Source organism: Corvus kubaryi, unplaced genomic scaffold (assembly GCF_017639235.1).
Source record: "Corvus kubaryi isolate FWS band 111438036 unplaced genomic scaffold, C.kubaryi_AGA036_p1.0 split1-37296, whole genome shotgun sequence".
NCBI classification, from domain to species: Eukaryota; Metazoa; Chordata; class Aves; order Passeriformes; family Corvidae; genus Corvus; species Corvus kubaryi.
Window position 1 is genome coordinate 12054809 of NW_024582075.1, and position 15638 is coordinate 12070446.

The following is a 15638-nucleotide window of genomic DNA, read 5'->3' on the forward strand; positions in this document are numbered from 1 at the left end:
CATATTTACAGAAACTTTAAAAAGTCCTCTTAGGCATGTCAGGATAAAGTCTAAGCATAATACAAGACAAGAAATATGATCTCATGTTCTCCTTACAGGGTTTTGTTGTTATTTCTAGAAGCAATATAAGCTTACATTTATGTCAAATGATGAGATACCACATTGATTTTTCTTTTTTATCTTACTCAACATTGATTTATACAATCAGCTTTTTGGTGGTCACCCAGAAATTCCTAGACAATAAACCCTACAACAAATTATACTGTTGCAACTGGTATCTTTGTATGGTGCATGAAGGGGAAGAGAAAAACAACAGAAGACATGACTGGCTAATCTCAATTTAGTAGATGTAACAAATTAGTAGACTGAAATACACAGCTTTCAAGTCTTCCTGTCTGTACTTTACAGAAAGGAACATTGATTACCATTTCTGTCAAAATGCACATTTTCACAAGCAACCTATTTTGCATGTTAATTACATAAATAATAACTTTTTCTCCTTAGACGAACAAAGAAGGAGCACATTCAGTAAAAAATAAATAAGAACACTTCTTACTACATTGTTTTTTAAGCCAGCTCCATTCTTTGACACCAAATCACCAAAACCACACGCTCAGGAAACAATCCCTCTCTTGATTCAACACTACAGCATCCCAGCCAATGGATGAGGCAAGAAGGTCAGAATGACATCACCTCTGTACATTGCTTTTATACACAGCACTGGCACCATCTGGTGCCCTTCACAACCCGCCCCCCCCCCCCAAGTCAATGATACTCTAAGGGAAGCTAATTGTAAGGGCTGCATTAGAGTTGTGATGATCATCAGAACAACTTCTGTTCTCTTCATCTGTTAGAATCACCAAATCACAGAACATCCTGATTTGGAAGCAACCCACAAGGACCATGAAGTCCCACTCTTGGCCCTGCACAAGACAACCTCCAGAATCACACTACGTGCCTGAGAGCAGTCCAAATGCTTCTTGAACTCTGGCTTAGTACAATAGCCACTTCCCAGTGGAGCCTGTTCCAGTGCCCAACCACCCTTGGGGTGAACAAACCTTTCCTAATATCCAACCCAAACCTACCCTGACAACTCCAAGCCAATCCCTCCAGTCCAGTCCCTGGACACCAAAGGGAAGAGGACCAGTGTCTGCCCCTCCTCTTCCCCTTATGAGGAAGTCATAAATCACAATGAGATCTCCCCTCAGTCTCCTCTTCGCAAGGCTGAACAAGCCAAGTAACCTCAGCCACCCCAGCTCAAGGGGGCTTCCCCTGAAGGCCCTTCACCATCTTCGTTATTGTGGGGCCCAAAACTGCCTCCAGCACTTGAGGTGAGGCTGCCCCAGTGCAGAGCAGAGTGGGACAATCCCCTCCCTTGCCAGGCTGGCGATGCTGTGCCTGATGTCCCCCAGGACAGGGCTGGCCCTCCTGGCTGCCAGGGCACTGCTGACTCATGCTCAGCTTTCTGTCAACAAGGATCCCTGTATTTTCTGTGGGGTTACTCTCCAGCCTCTCATTCCCAAGTTTGTATGTATATCCAGAGTTTTACCATCCTGTTGACAAACTCTTCTTTCCAGGCTGCCAGTTTTCCATGGTTCTAGTCACAGTTACCAGCCTCTCTCCATTGCCACGTGGATGATGTAATTACATCACACCATCAATTTCAGATTTCTGATGAATTAGTTTCAGCTTCTGAAACTGATCTGAAACCACAGAAAGCAATCTCATGGAGATGCACACCCCAGATTCAGATGCTGCCACAGTAGGCAGCTTTCTTAAAAGCACAATACTGCAAACATAATCCTGGTAAAGGTCTTCACAGGTATTTTGTCTTTCAGATAAGGACTGGATAGAAATGCAGGAGTAATCATACACAGCTGGCTTCTAAACATGATGTGTGTGCATCACTTTACACATCACACCTACAGCCATGAGGATGTGACAACACACTGAAATTTCAGCCACTGCTGTAATACAAAGTAAAAGTTTATTTAATAATAAACAGTATTTTTATTTTACTGTATTATTTTACAATTACATCTTTCATAGATCTACATTTTATATTAGATGTAATATATATTACATCTAATATATTAAATATTAGATATAATTCTACAGTATATGAAGTATATAATATAGATTACATACTATATATACTATACATTATATAATCTCTATAATAAAATATAATGTATCTACTGCACATCATATCATACATAATGTATGTATGTTTTCTATATATTTGTTTAAATATGAACTTTTTAAGTAACAACTGTTTGAACACACAAAAGAGTTTAAATAATACTTTATCAGAAAGTTATAATCTCTGAATCACCTGCAGCTTTCTTCTTAAGACACAATAGCAAACTATTTTCTATTTTGAGAAACATAAATGTGATGTCAACGACAAGTTTTCTTAACTGCTCTATTTAAACATAATACAAACCTGTTCTAGAGATTCTATTTTGCTGTCTTTGGCTTGTAAAATCTCTAAAATTCTTCTGTCCTTGACTTCAGCTTTCTGTTTTTCTCTGGAAACAAACAAAAAAAAGAGACACTTTATTAGTCATAATTTGCAGTTAATCATTTGAATTTTTCATGTCCTGATAATGAATGTCATTTTAAAGCACAGAAAATTAAATTATCTGAAGCTGACAGGCCCTGCAGAATTAATCAGTGAGCATATGGCAAGTGACAGCAAATTACATCTGTAAACATCTAATGCAACTTTGTTCAAAAAGAAACAGAAGTAAGAGGTCTTAATATTTTTAAAGCAGCTGAAATGACCTGTCTCATTCTTTCCCAAATTAGAAAGTGTACTTGAACATAGAATGAGCAAAATGTTTTTGCTCCTTCTTTGCAGTGCAGAACACCAAGCTACTTGGGTTTGTGAAGTCCTTCTCACAGTTACATGGCATTTTTGTGTCTGAAACAACACTTTTGAACATCATAGATAGTTATTTTACTATCTTCCACAGGGACAGAATAAGTAACTTTTACCAGCAGAAAAAAAAAAAAAGACAGCTCAGAAGCTTGAGTAAGCAGGATGAGCAGAGCCACTCTATGTGGTTAAAAAGTGTACAGCTATTACCATCTCTGCAATACTTTGTACAATGCCAGTTGATGAGTCATTAATGCTTTGTTTAACGAAGTACCTCATCTCACTGCTATCTTATTTCTTAACTGAGTTCAAATACTGATGCCCTTACTAGCTTGTTTTAGGCAGAAGGAAAACAAATGTTGCAACAGTAAGGATATTCAGATTCCTTAGCACCAGTCAGAGTTCTTATCACATATGCGTGACCAAAGGGCTTAGAAATACATATTCCCTAAAAGTGTCCAAATATTTCAGGCAATCCCAGCACCACAGCTGACGGAAGCAGAAACTCATACAGATTAACCCTGTTCTCACAGTATAGTTAAAACTTGCATCATGGCTGGTATCAGACACCTATGGAAGCAAAGGATTCCTACTTGAGCAACTCTTGCTCTACCAAATAAGGAATGTTTCGGAGCTGGAGGGGAATGAAATACTAGTACACATGAGTCTGTAAATCTGATCTGAAGTGGATGAAAATACCCAGCTGTACACAAAAGGCCTTATCTGCCGAAGCATTTTGTAACAGTGGCCAACAAGGACAGTAGATACATGGAGGATTATTTTTCTCCACTATTAGGTATTATTGTGTAGCCTAATGATACTAAAGATCTTGAAAACTAAACTACACTGTCGTAACAGGCCATCCAATAACATGGGGGTTTTTAATAAAGTTCTATGACTGCTAAAATATCTAGTCCAATCTTGAGTAAACAAAGAATTAAATAAAATGGTGCAGAATTTGAAGTGAGGGCTTTGGAAACTCAGGTCTCAAGGCATCATAACTCTAAATAGCTCTCTCCGATTGCAAATATAGCAGCAATGATGTGTTGTAAGACCTGAAGAAAACTAAGAAAAACCTACCTGAAAGGTATGCATTTAAGCTACATTTAGGTTAGGAATAATAAAAATACACAGGAAGCAGTCTTAGTCAGTTGTATGTCACTAAATAAAAAATCTACTTCATAAAGAAAATAACTTGGCACTGTAATGAGAAAAGTCAAATCATGAATATTCAACAAGTATTCCAAAAGACATTTCATATCTAAAATGTATTTAACATTTTAAGTGAGACAGAAACTTAACAGAAAAATTAACATCAAATACTGACCTTAAAGCATCTGATCACCTGCAACCAGAACCATCAAGCAACTGCATGATAGGTTGCTAGAAACACATGAGCAGTAAAACAAATAGTACAAACAGCTTTTCATAGTTTATCTTTGAAAACCGACAAGAACAGAACTAAGTAGACTGCGATTACAGAAATTCACATAAATATGAAATTATTTGATGCATTCCAAAAGTTATGCTGTGATGTCCTTCCAAAAAACAAATTTAAAAAAAAATGGAGCACTAGAGCCAAAACAACAAACAGGTTTCAAAACATGACAGGTTATGAAACCGATTCACCCTGCTTATAACACACATCTGGCTAACAGAAGTCACATTCTTATACTCGTTTTAAAAAAATGGTAGAAGACTTTCTGGTAGGTATATAAAACTTTGTACTAGAAGATTCTAGACAACCTTAAAGAACAGGATTTAGTAAGCAAAAATGTCTGAATAGTTTATTTGTATAATACTTAACCCAAAAGTTTGTGCAAGTTCCTGAAGGAGACATACTGTTCATGATAGGTACTGGACATTATTCCTCAACTTAAATGAAACAAAAACTGTTCCAATATAGAAATACTAATGCTTCTTCGTAATTTCTTTGCTGTGGAGTCCTAAATGGTGATCAACAATTACCGTTTCTCAAAGACAATCGCTGCAGTAATCAAACCCCAAATATTTGGGGAAGAAGGTTATCACTCTCCCATAACCATGCTACCCCAACCTGAGGAAGTGATATACCTATATTGATCTATGCCCAAACTGTAAGACATGTAACATTGAAAGTTTGGTCAGGTCTTAATTACAGCTAGAAAACTTAAGAATTCAAGATTAGACACACACACAACTAGTTGATCCAGAATCCTAAGAGCTTCAGAAGACAAAAAGGAAAGCAGGTCTTTACTACAAAGTACTTAGAAGAGTCAGGTGCAGACACAGAAGGAACCATACCATTAACCACAGACAAGCCCCATGAACCACTGATTAGCATTGCCTCCAGCCCTCAGAAGTATTCTGACCTTAAGTCTATCATCCACAATATGCCGTCATCTTCCCAACTCAAACCATCATCTCCTCTCTCGAAGTCTGCCTTCCATAAAACAAGACCCAATCAAGACACAAAAACTGTTTAATTAGATAGCCTCCTAATTCAACTATGCAATCACCACTTGAAATTTATTATTAAACTTGTTTTCTAATGTATTAATTGATTGGAAAACTTGGTAAGTTAGGTAAGTTTCCCTAAGGAACTTTACATTTGTGAGTGGTTAGTTTTTAAAAATTTATTTTAAGGAGAAAACAGAAAAAAAGTAAGTGAAACAAGAACCAAGTAAAGGAAGAAACAGCTCTGAAAAACAGTACGCACAGCTAATTCTGATTTATTATTGGTAGTTAAGAATCTATGGAGCCCTCCGACTTTAGGACATGGTTTCAAAAAAGGAGTTTAAAGAATAAAGTCTGGGACTGGAGAGGGAAAAAAACCAGATCACTGTTAGAGCAAAAAAATATGCCTGTAACAGAGGTACCTACTGGCCAACAGTTCCAAGTGCATTTCCAGTTAAATGCAGCATTTTCCACCTATCCAGTGCTTGGTAAAACACTCCTTCAGACAAAGATGTCAAAGAATATAGTTTATAAACACAGATCTAACATCATCATAATGAGTGGGGAAAGTTTAATAAATTTAATGTATTTTGCCTTCATGACGTTTTCTCTCAAGCTCTCTAGATAACACATGCTGTGCTAATGCCCCCAAAATACAAAACATGTAACCACCCACATCTAAAGAAAAACGTTCTAGTTATTAGAAGTTAGGTACACAATGGAAGTTGTCAGAAGCCTAAAGAGACACCTCATATGCAATTTTATCAGTAGTTTCTCCTGACGGCAAAGGACGTTTTCCCATGCTTGTTACAGGATCACTCCCCACAGACACTCAAGGTCGTGTATCTGACTGGAACTTGCATATCATATTTGGATCTGCTGTCACACCTTAAAATGAGACTTGATAGGAATTGCAGTAATCACCTCTTCTTTTTTTAAAGTGTAACAAATGTTGTGAAAAAAAAATCTTCAAACAACTTCATTCATTGAGCTGTTATGTCTCTAAAATGTATTTTTAAAAGTCCATTGGAATATGGGGGGGGAAAATTCAGGCACTGTCAAGAAGCTGATGATGATCAATGACTGAGACAAACTCCTGTTTAGCTAATTAGAATCACTGATGAGCAATAATCATGTGAGCTAAGAATATTTGCAGACTTCTTTAGGATGAAAAATGGAGTAAAGAGAGGCTGTCAATTTGTACACATTCTAAGCTCCAATCAGTTTTCCCATGAGTAGTACCTATTTTAAATGTTTAACACAGATGCATTTAGCTACAAAAATTATTGAGATTCAGCTTCCCACAAAAATGAAGAAACTGAGAAAATATTCTTAAGCTTTTCCTCTGTTACGATTTTCTTCTTGTATTATGCTCTACTCAATTATACAAGACAACCTTCTTGATGTTTGGCACCATTTTACCGGCTTACCAGAAATGAAACATTAGACTACGAGGAAACGTTTATCTGTGAATGAGGTATGAAAACAGCAAAAACCTTAATACTTTAAAAATCAGAAGTTTGTTCAAGTTTCTACAAATCTTCAGCAAAAGCAGTATGAGCAAAGAGGTATCCTGTACCACAGGTCTTTATCAAACAAGCATTTAACCATTTGTCAAGAAAAGGTAACTTGGAGTCGTATATAATTATGTCACATTTACATCAGCTAAATGAAAATAAATTTAACTAATAAATTGAATTTGCTGTTTACATGTTTCATGGAATACATCCTTTCAGTTTTACAATACGCTGAATTAAAAAAAACAACAAAAATCAAACAGAAAACCCCCAAACAAAAAAAAACCAAAAAAACAAACATAAAAAACCAAACAAAAAAAGACCCCAAACAAAAAACCAAAAGAAACAGTAAAAAAAAATTTAAAAAGAACCCAAACAAAACCACAAGCAAACAAACAAAAAACCCCACCAAAATGTCCCAAACCCAAAAACATATCGACAACTTTGGTCTTAAATAGAAAGTTAGGAATAAATACACTGCAAACTTTGAACAGTGTGGTAAAACAATAGACTGCATTCTAACAGTATACCTCTACCTACAATAAACTGCTTCGAGAAACATTGTTACTTTTGAAAGACATTTCATTGATTCTAAAGGGCTGCAGAACTAGAAAGGCTATAAAATATCAGTTTGCGTGATGCAGTTTAATTTGATTACCTTATTTCCTTGTCCTCCAATCTCCAAGTATTTTACAGACTTCCAAAATTCACATTCTGTTTGTATTAAACAGATAATTAATCACCCACGTGCAAAGTGAAGTTGTAGAGCACAGACTGTCAATGTTATAGTAAATATGGAACCAATATTGTAATTACTGTGTACAGTCACATTCCTGTGATTGCACAGTCGGTGGTTAGCAGAAACAGAGCCTATGCCTTAATCTTCCTAGAAGAAACTTTAGAGTGTTAAGAACTAATTAGTTAAGAACTAATAAAAAAAAAAGCTCTTTTCATTTAATCAAGAGTTTAATTTCACCTAAGATTCTAGAAGATCCTTTATTTCTTCCCCTTATATCCTGGGATACACCTATTTTCATTTCTTTACAAAAATAATTCAAGATCTAATAACAAATGTTAAATGAACTTGTTTCCTTAGTAAATTATCTATGGAGCCAGTTCTATATTATATGCTATGTCTCAAAATGAAAAGGCATCATTACAAAAACATAAATTTTCTTGAATCTCTAACTTGATTGATTTAATTCATTAGATGATGTATTAAGGAATAAGCCTCTCATTTTAAGCATATGATGATGTCTTATTTTAAGCAACATCTATAAAATACTAAACATATTTTTACACTAAAGTAGTACAAAAAATACAGACATTTTTGCCCAGTAATTTTGCAAACATTTTTCATCTCAAATACGCAAGTCTTTTACAGTGTTCAAAATATCAGCACTTCAGAACAGACTGCTTTAACATCTGCACATCACCAGGGTTTCCTCCAAGGATTTTTAAATGATGCCTGCCTGTGCTGAATAAAGTGCTAACTTGCACCTTGCATTTCAAACTGTGTCCTGAGCAGCCATCCAGTTGGTACAACACCAGCTGAATTCCCAGAGGCCACTGTTCAATCAGGCTTGACTGCAATTATCATGTCAATATTTTGTGCTCCGATATGCAGATATGCACACATGCAAACTGCATAATACCTTCTTCTCCATGGAATGTTGACTTATGTTCAACGTTCTGAGAATTTTTAATGAAAGAGGGTATTAAAGTTTCATTAACTGTAGAAAATCACAATTATTTGACCTTAGCCAGAAAGGTTGTACTCTTACGTTGTATTATTCTATCCACTGTATTGAGTGATAGTAACTGGGCAGTCCATTGTATTTTAAATTCAGAGTGACAAAATGGTAATGGCTTACATCTTGTTTACATCATTGTCCTGCTGTGATGGTGTTTCCTGTTAATTTGTAAAAGGGTGTTTTAAGTAAGCTTCTGCACAATGTTTACCATCCCCTCAAAAGATGTGAGATACAGATTTTTAATTTTTTCAATTAACGTAGGCGATCTACAGCATTCATTCATACAGCACATTCACTTATTCTTTTACATTAAATGTACTTGCCATTTTCAGTACATCTGCGTATCTTCAGTCACTGAAGAATCTATGTCAACCTGTTCATGTTTCTTCCACAATTTGCTATTCACAGGATGCTGCAAACCACAGCGTCAGCTCCTGTAATTACCTTTCCAAAAATTCTTTGCTTATTTTTGATCTCTTGCTTTTCGGCCATATTTTTGTCCATCTGTTCACCTTTAGACAGACGTAACTCCTCAGCAAGAAGAACAAAAAAACATTGGCAGTAACATTGAGGTTGCCACTGTTTCTTAAGAGTGGCCTGAAATGATAAATCCATTCTTTCCCTTTGTTAAGACCTGCCATACAAAGCATACTTGAAATTTAGATGTGGAAAAACCTCTTCGTAAGGCAGGCTTGCCAAATGTATTACCTAGCATAATAAAATCCCCATGTACATCTACCAAGTCTTATATCATTGCCACAGTTTGATCATTAATGGATCCTGCTACATCCCCCTTCCAGAAGAAAGGAAAGGAGTCAGCTAGAAGCCCTAGAGGAAAATTAAGTCTGTTGACTTGTCAAGATTTCATGTACTATAGAAGGAAGAGTCTTAAAGCAGAGCTCTGAAGTCTGCAAAAATACTTCAAAACATTTCACACTCTCATCTGAACCCCAACTCCACTTCAGTTTACACATGCATTTACCTAATAAGAGCTATTTTCTAGCACCTTTTTTTTTAAATCATAAAAAAAAATCTTTCAAAAGGCAGCAAACTAGAAATAGCATATTCTTTACATAATACTGAGATCAATAGTATTTAAAGTAGCTGGAAAGTATACTAACATGAGTAGTAGTTTTACAATGGCTTGTTTGAAAATACCTGGAGGCTTTTACATATCCCAAAGGCATTTCTCATTTGCACAGTAAAGATAATTTTTTGTTTATATCTGAATATTAAATTGGGAATATAGTTACAGTTATCCAGCAAGAACTGCAAAGACTGCTGAAAAGTATAATATCATTGGTGTATTACAGGAATCAGCAGCATAGCCATAAAAAAGTACAAGTTGCATTTTTACTATTTTAGGGCAGGAGAACTTCTATTTTGGGACCATGAAAGCATTTGAAAATAACAGACAAGTAATGGCAAGGTACTAGTAATTTCCCCCTACATCCCCCAAATTATGTCTTTTACATTTTCCTGGTTTGTTCAGAAAAAGATAATATAAGGAATTGTCTAATGCCATAAATATAAATTACCTTACTGTAAAACTAGTACTGCCCACTCCTAATACGTATTTTCTTTTCTTCATCACACATCTGTAGTTTAAGTTGTAATGTTCTAAGTGAAAATTTTGTCCTGCATCTTTTTATTCTTGTCACTGTAATCTCATGAAGAAAGCCTAGCTGTCTCTTTCATCAGTTTAATGAATGAAATGCACTGGACAATACTGTTTGTTTCTTTATGTATATATATATGATCTAGGATACACATGCCTATGCTTTCATAGATTCTGTCTGCTTCCATTACATATCCAGCTTATGATCTCGGGCCGTCTCTAACAAAGATTTGGTGGGGACTGAACCATTTCTTGGTTATGGAAGTTTTGGTGGAAAGAACATACTGGAAAAATGAAGCTATGTAAACATTGATGGTACCCATGTCACAAGAAGCAAAAAAAAAAAGGTTTTAATCCATTCCATTCTGTTTGTCTCTATCTCAAAATCTCATAATAAGCACAAGCAAGACAGAAAAAGTTATGAACTTGAATATGACTGGGTCTCTGTTGTTCCTAATATAGGTGAGAAGGAAAAATAAATTCTGTAAGACTTAAATGGCTTTTATCAGATTTTAGTGTAAATTCTCAATTTCCAGCTCATCTGATACAACTGTGTATAATATAGAAAAAAATACTGCAAGCAGCAGAGATCCTCCCAAGTGACATGCTTCAGGAATCATTTTAATTATAACAGTTATTTGATCATCCCACTCTTTTATACTCTTTAAACCCACGTATTTTTCCCAGATTAACAAAGCCAGAAAATCTGTTGTCCTGTAATCTTCTGTACAGCAACCGTGCTAGATAACAGATTCCCTGTAAAGCTAATCAATGTACTGGAACTAAGATAAACTGATACTATCATAAGAAAGTATTATTTACTCCTACAAGGTAGGGAATAAGACAAAAACTTTTCTGAAAGGATGAGAGTGTGAAGAGGTACAGTCATGAAACTGAAGCTACTTAGGAAATCATTATAGAAAGTAAAACCAGGAAAAGTTAGGATAGAATACATGGGGCTGTAATTTGGTTGTGCAGAAGGTTCACAGGTAAAGCTGGGCTAGAAACTATTTCCAAAGCAGCAATTAGACCATTCTCAGGAAAAAGAGATGAAGCTACATCAATTAAAGAGAAAAATACACACTATTGGTACATCTGTCAAATCAAAGCAACCCCAAAGTTCAAAGTTGTGATTAATAAAACTCCTATATACTGAATGGGTTTTATCCAAACCTATTCCAGGATTTTCAGGAGTAATGATAACACCTAAAAAGAAGCTGTGGAAGCAATTTCTTCTTTCTTAATTCCGTAATTCAGAGACACATGCAGAAGCTGTAATATAAATGTATAGCCCTGAGTTCAAAAAGGTTCTAAACCATTAGCGTAATTCTAAAAGAATAGAGGACATAAAAAAACTAGAGAAGCATGTTAACAGAAGTATGTTGGGCAGGGTTTCACACACCAGTCACCAGTGCCTCTATACAGTACAAAACACATACAAAAAAATTTCAGCTTATTATCTTGCTAGTGTGCATCAAGGTGGTATATAAGAATGCCATATTCATTGTAACAATCAGGATAATACACAAAATTACTAATTTCTGTTCCAAATAAAGCATAAAATAATTTAAAGCAAGAGACAACTATCACAAAAATATTCCTAGACATGAAGAATAAAAAACAAAGAAGAGAAACTGTATCTTATATAGGCATACAATTCAAGAACTCCAAATAATTAATTTATTGAACATTATTTAAATGTATACTTTCCAACATGTCTATGCTTCAATTCATCCCGATTATTTTTATATGCAACATTAATAAAGAATGTTAGTAAGCCTGAACACCTTCTGCCTTCTTAAGCTTCAGGTAAAAGAACTACAATTTTCCACATTGTTCAGCTATCTATAAAATGTGGTTAGGACAATAAAGTTTTTTAATATTTTCAATATAATTGTGCTTACATACATGTAATGTATGTTTACACATATTAAATACTGTATTTGTATATTTTAAGCAGTCCTCTCATTTTTTTTTAATGTTTTATGAAGGAAGATCAATTCTACCACCACTGTCCTCACGGAAACATAACCAAATCTCATTAGGAAACAAACCATTATGATTTTGCATTTCAACATACATGAAGGATGCTATAAATCTGTGCATCAGTCTCCATCATATATGAAAATTATTTCCCAAATCAAACATACAAACAGTAGTAAAAATAGTATACTGTCTCAACAGCCAAGCTACTACTCCCTGCAGTTAAGTGTCCCAGTACAAAGCCAGCAGTTACTCGATACCATTGGTGACCATATGTGAACTCCCCAATAACAGCTGTCTTAAAACAAGATGCATGTCCTCACACCATCACTGTCTTCCTCTAGATATGAATCCTTTAGAATATCAGCTCTGGTTCCCTTATCACACTGTATTCTTGGACAAAATTTTTCATTGCTTTATACTAGGCAGAACATGGGACAACACTATAGCAAATAGTGACTGAGAAGAGATCTCATCGATACATACAAATATCTCAAAGGTGGGTGTCAGGAGGATGGGGCCAGACTCTTTTCAGTGGTGCCTAGCACCAGGATGAGGAGCGGTGGCCATGAAGTAAAGCACAAGAAGTTCCACCTCAACATGAAGTGGAACTTCTTTGCATTGAAGGTGGCAGAGCACTGGAACAGGCTGCCTGGAGAGGTTGTGGATTCTCCCTCTCTGGAGACACTCAAAACCTACCTGGACATGTAACCTGTAAAACCTGCTCTAGGTGACCCTGCCTTGGCAGAGGGGCTATACTAGATCTCCAGAGGTCCCTTCTAGCTGTAACAATACCATGATTCTGCGAAATGCACTCCCAGCTAAAGAAATTAATGCTATATTTTCACAAGTGAAAGAACACGTACAGATGAAGTCCAGAAAGGAAAGATGTGAACAACGAAACATGCCTTCTAAGATCAAAGCACTGAATGGAAACTCAAAGGAGCCAGGACCCCTCATGAATCTATAAAAAGCTTCAAGTAAAAATGGCATGCCACTTAAAAAAGTTAAAATCCCTTTTTTTTCTTTTTAAAAAAACCCAATTTTTCATTTCAAAAGAGGAACTCATGGCACCCTAAGATAATCAAGTGTTTCAATTCATTCACATTCTCCTTATGTTTGGCCTACAAAAATTCTGAATTCATAAGTATTAGCATTACAAAACAATCAACTGCATACTGTGATAATTAACTAACATTTATAGGAACCAGATAACAGTTAGTATCATGAAGAAATCATCACCGTTACTATCCTCAGAGAAATAAGCTGCAGAAGTAAGATCCTGCTTGTCTGTGTTAACAGAGAAGGAAGCTCCTACAGTCAGGTAGAAGTTCTTCCCCCAGAGTGTGGCTGGGCACTGGAACAGGCTCCCCAGGGAAGTGTTCACAGCACCAGCCTGAGAGAGTCCAAGATGCAATTGTACAATGCTTTCGGGTACCTGGTGTGACTCTTGGAGTGTCCTGAGCAGGGCCAGGAGTTGGACTCAATGATCCTGACCTCTTCCAACTCAGCATATTCTACGATCCTATGATAGTTATCTCTTCTATTACCAAGTCCTAACTTTTCACTTCCTTAAGAATTCAGATAAACATAACTTACATATGTAACTGTAACCCAACAGCTTATGACACTGGAAAATTACCAGTCATTTACCTCCTCCTGCTCTTCCAACAGGAAAACAAAATATTGCAGTACATTTATAATTTTAAAAATGTATTCAATGGCAGTACAGCAATCTCAGTGAGAACAGATTTTAAAGCAAGCTTCAACTAGCACAAAAAAAGGAGAACTTGTATTCTAGGCACTCTTCACAAAATTTAACTATTAAACTTTTTCAACACATTTTTAGAATTCTACATAGTTCTCAATTAGAAAGATAAAGAATATGGTATCAGCGGGGGAGGTTGGTTGCTTTTTGGTTTTAGTAGCATGTTAAATCTTCAAACTCACCTTTCCACAACCAAGCTGACAGCTCGAGTAAGATCTGGTTTTGACACTTGGAGATGTTTCCAAAGAGACCACACAAATTATTTATCAGCCTTAGAAATAGGAAAAAAAAAAAAGACAAAAACACATTACATATATAATGCCTTTTACAGACAAAAAAAAGTTATACTGAGCATATTCAAAAGACAATTATCAAAGAAACCCTATTCTAGTGAGAATTCCCTGCAAGTTACTCACCGTTCCATGAATGACAAAAACACAGCAAACAGGTCTCTTGAATAAATAAAGTTTTAACCGTACAGAATTTTGAAGTAAAACAAACACCTACAATCAACATTAAAATAGTATGCAATGCAACATATGGCAGCAGAAAGTATATTATTCAAACAAGCTGCCTTTTGCTATATCTATTACTGTTATTGACACAACTTCTATTAAATACTAAGTCTGGAATACATGCTTCAACATTAAGCTTTACCACAGGCAGCTCTTTATTTTAAAATATGCAGTAAAACAGTCTTGTAATACACACTCATCTAACCTGCATACATATGTATGCAGAAGTTTCTGAACAAAAACCTCAAGTGAGAGCAAGAAATACAAACAGACTTCATAAAGTTTGTGAAAACTAGATGTCAGCTAAAAGCTTTCCCACATTTGTGTTTTTACCACACATAAGTTATATTTTTCATTGGTGTCTTCCTATTCCAATATGATTTTATTACTGGAAGCACCAATATTAGTTATTTTACAATCCAAACCCATGTATTAATTATATAAAAATGTTAGGGAAGAAAAATAAAATCCAGCAAAAGATGAAGACCAATAAGAAAATATATGTACATAAACCATTGTCCAGACTAGGATGAAACCTACTCAAACAGTCTAACATAAAATTAGGAACTAATAAGCCAAACCCATCATATTGGCAGCTAGGCCTATTCAACAGGCAAAAATAATGAGAGTGCAGCTATGTCTACTAGTTTTTTGGAAACAGGATCATTTAGACTAGAAAAGACATTTTAGTCAATGCATCCAGCCAGTAACCTAACATTGCCAAATCCGCCACTAATCCCTAATGTCATATCTACATGTCTTTTAAATATCACCAGGGATGATAACTCCTCCACTTTCCTGGGTAGCCTGTTCCAACACCCAACAAGAAATTCTTTCTAATGTCAACTCTAGATGTTAAAAACTAAATTGCCAAAAAGATCTTGCAATTCAAGACCATTATCAGCTTATGCAAAATGCACTACACCAGAAAGAATTCATCTTTCTTAAAAGCAGAAAAATTTCAGCTGTCTTTCACGGGCTGTGAACAGCTTTTAAAATGCTGACTGTTTCTTGAATTTCAAACAAAATCAAACAATTAACTAAAATCTTCGTACAGAAAGAAAAGAGGAACAAGATGTTTTTAAAACACTTGAAAATACCACAGTCCTCCTCTATCCAAATTGGGTTACTAGTGTAAGGACTCTTCAAAACCAAGTGAACCTGCT

The 15638-nt window shown here is 35.6% G+C and overlaps 1 protein-coding gene across 1 annotated transcript in view; it reads right to left on the reverse strand.

Moving 5' to 3' along the window:
* The window catches only part of CNTLN (centlein), a 179762-nt gene extending 164774 nt beyond the window's left edge, over window positions 1–14988 (reverse strand). Inside the window, 3 exon segments of the mRNA XM_042013181.1 lie at window positions 2447–2531; window positions 14140–14228; window positions 14980–14988. Coding sequence (XP_041869115.1) covers window positions 2447–2531; window positions 14140–14228; window positions 14980–14988 — 183 coding nt within the window.
* Window positions 14989–15638: the final 650 nt, after the last annotated feature.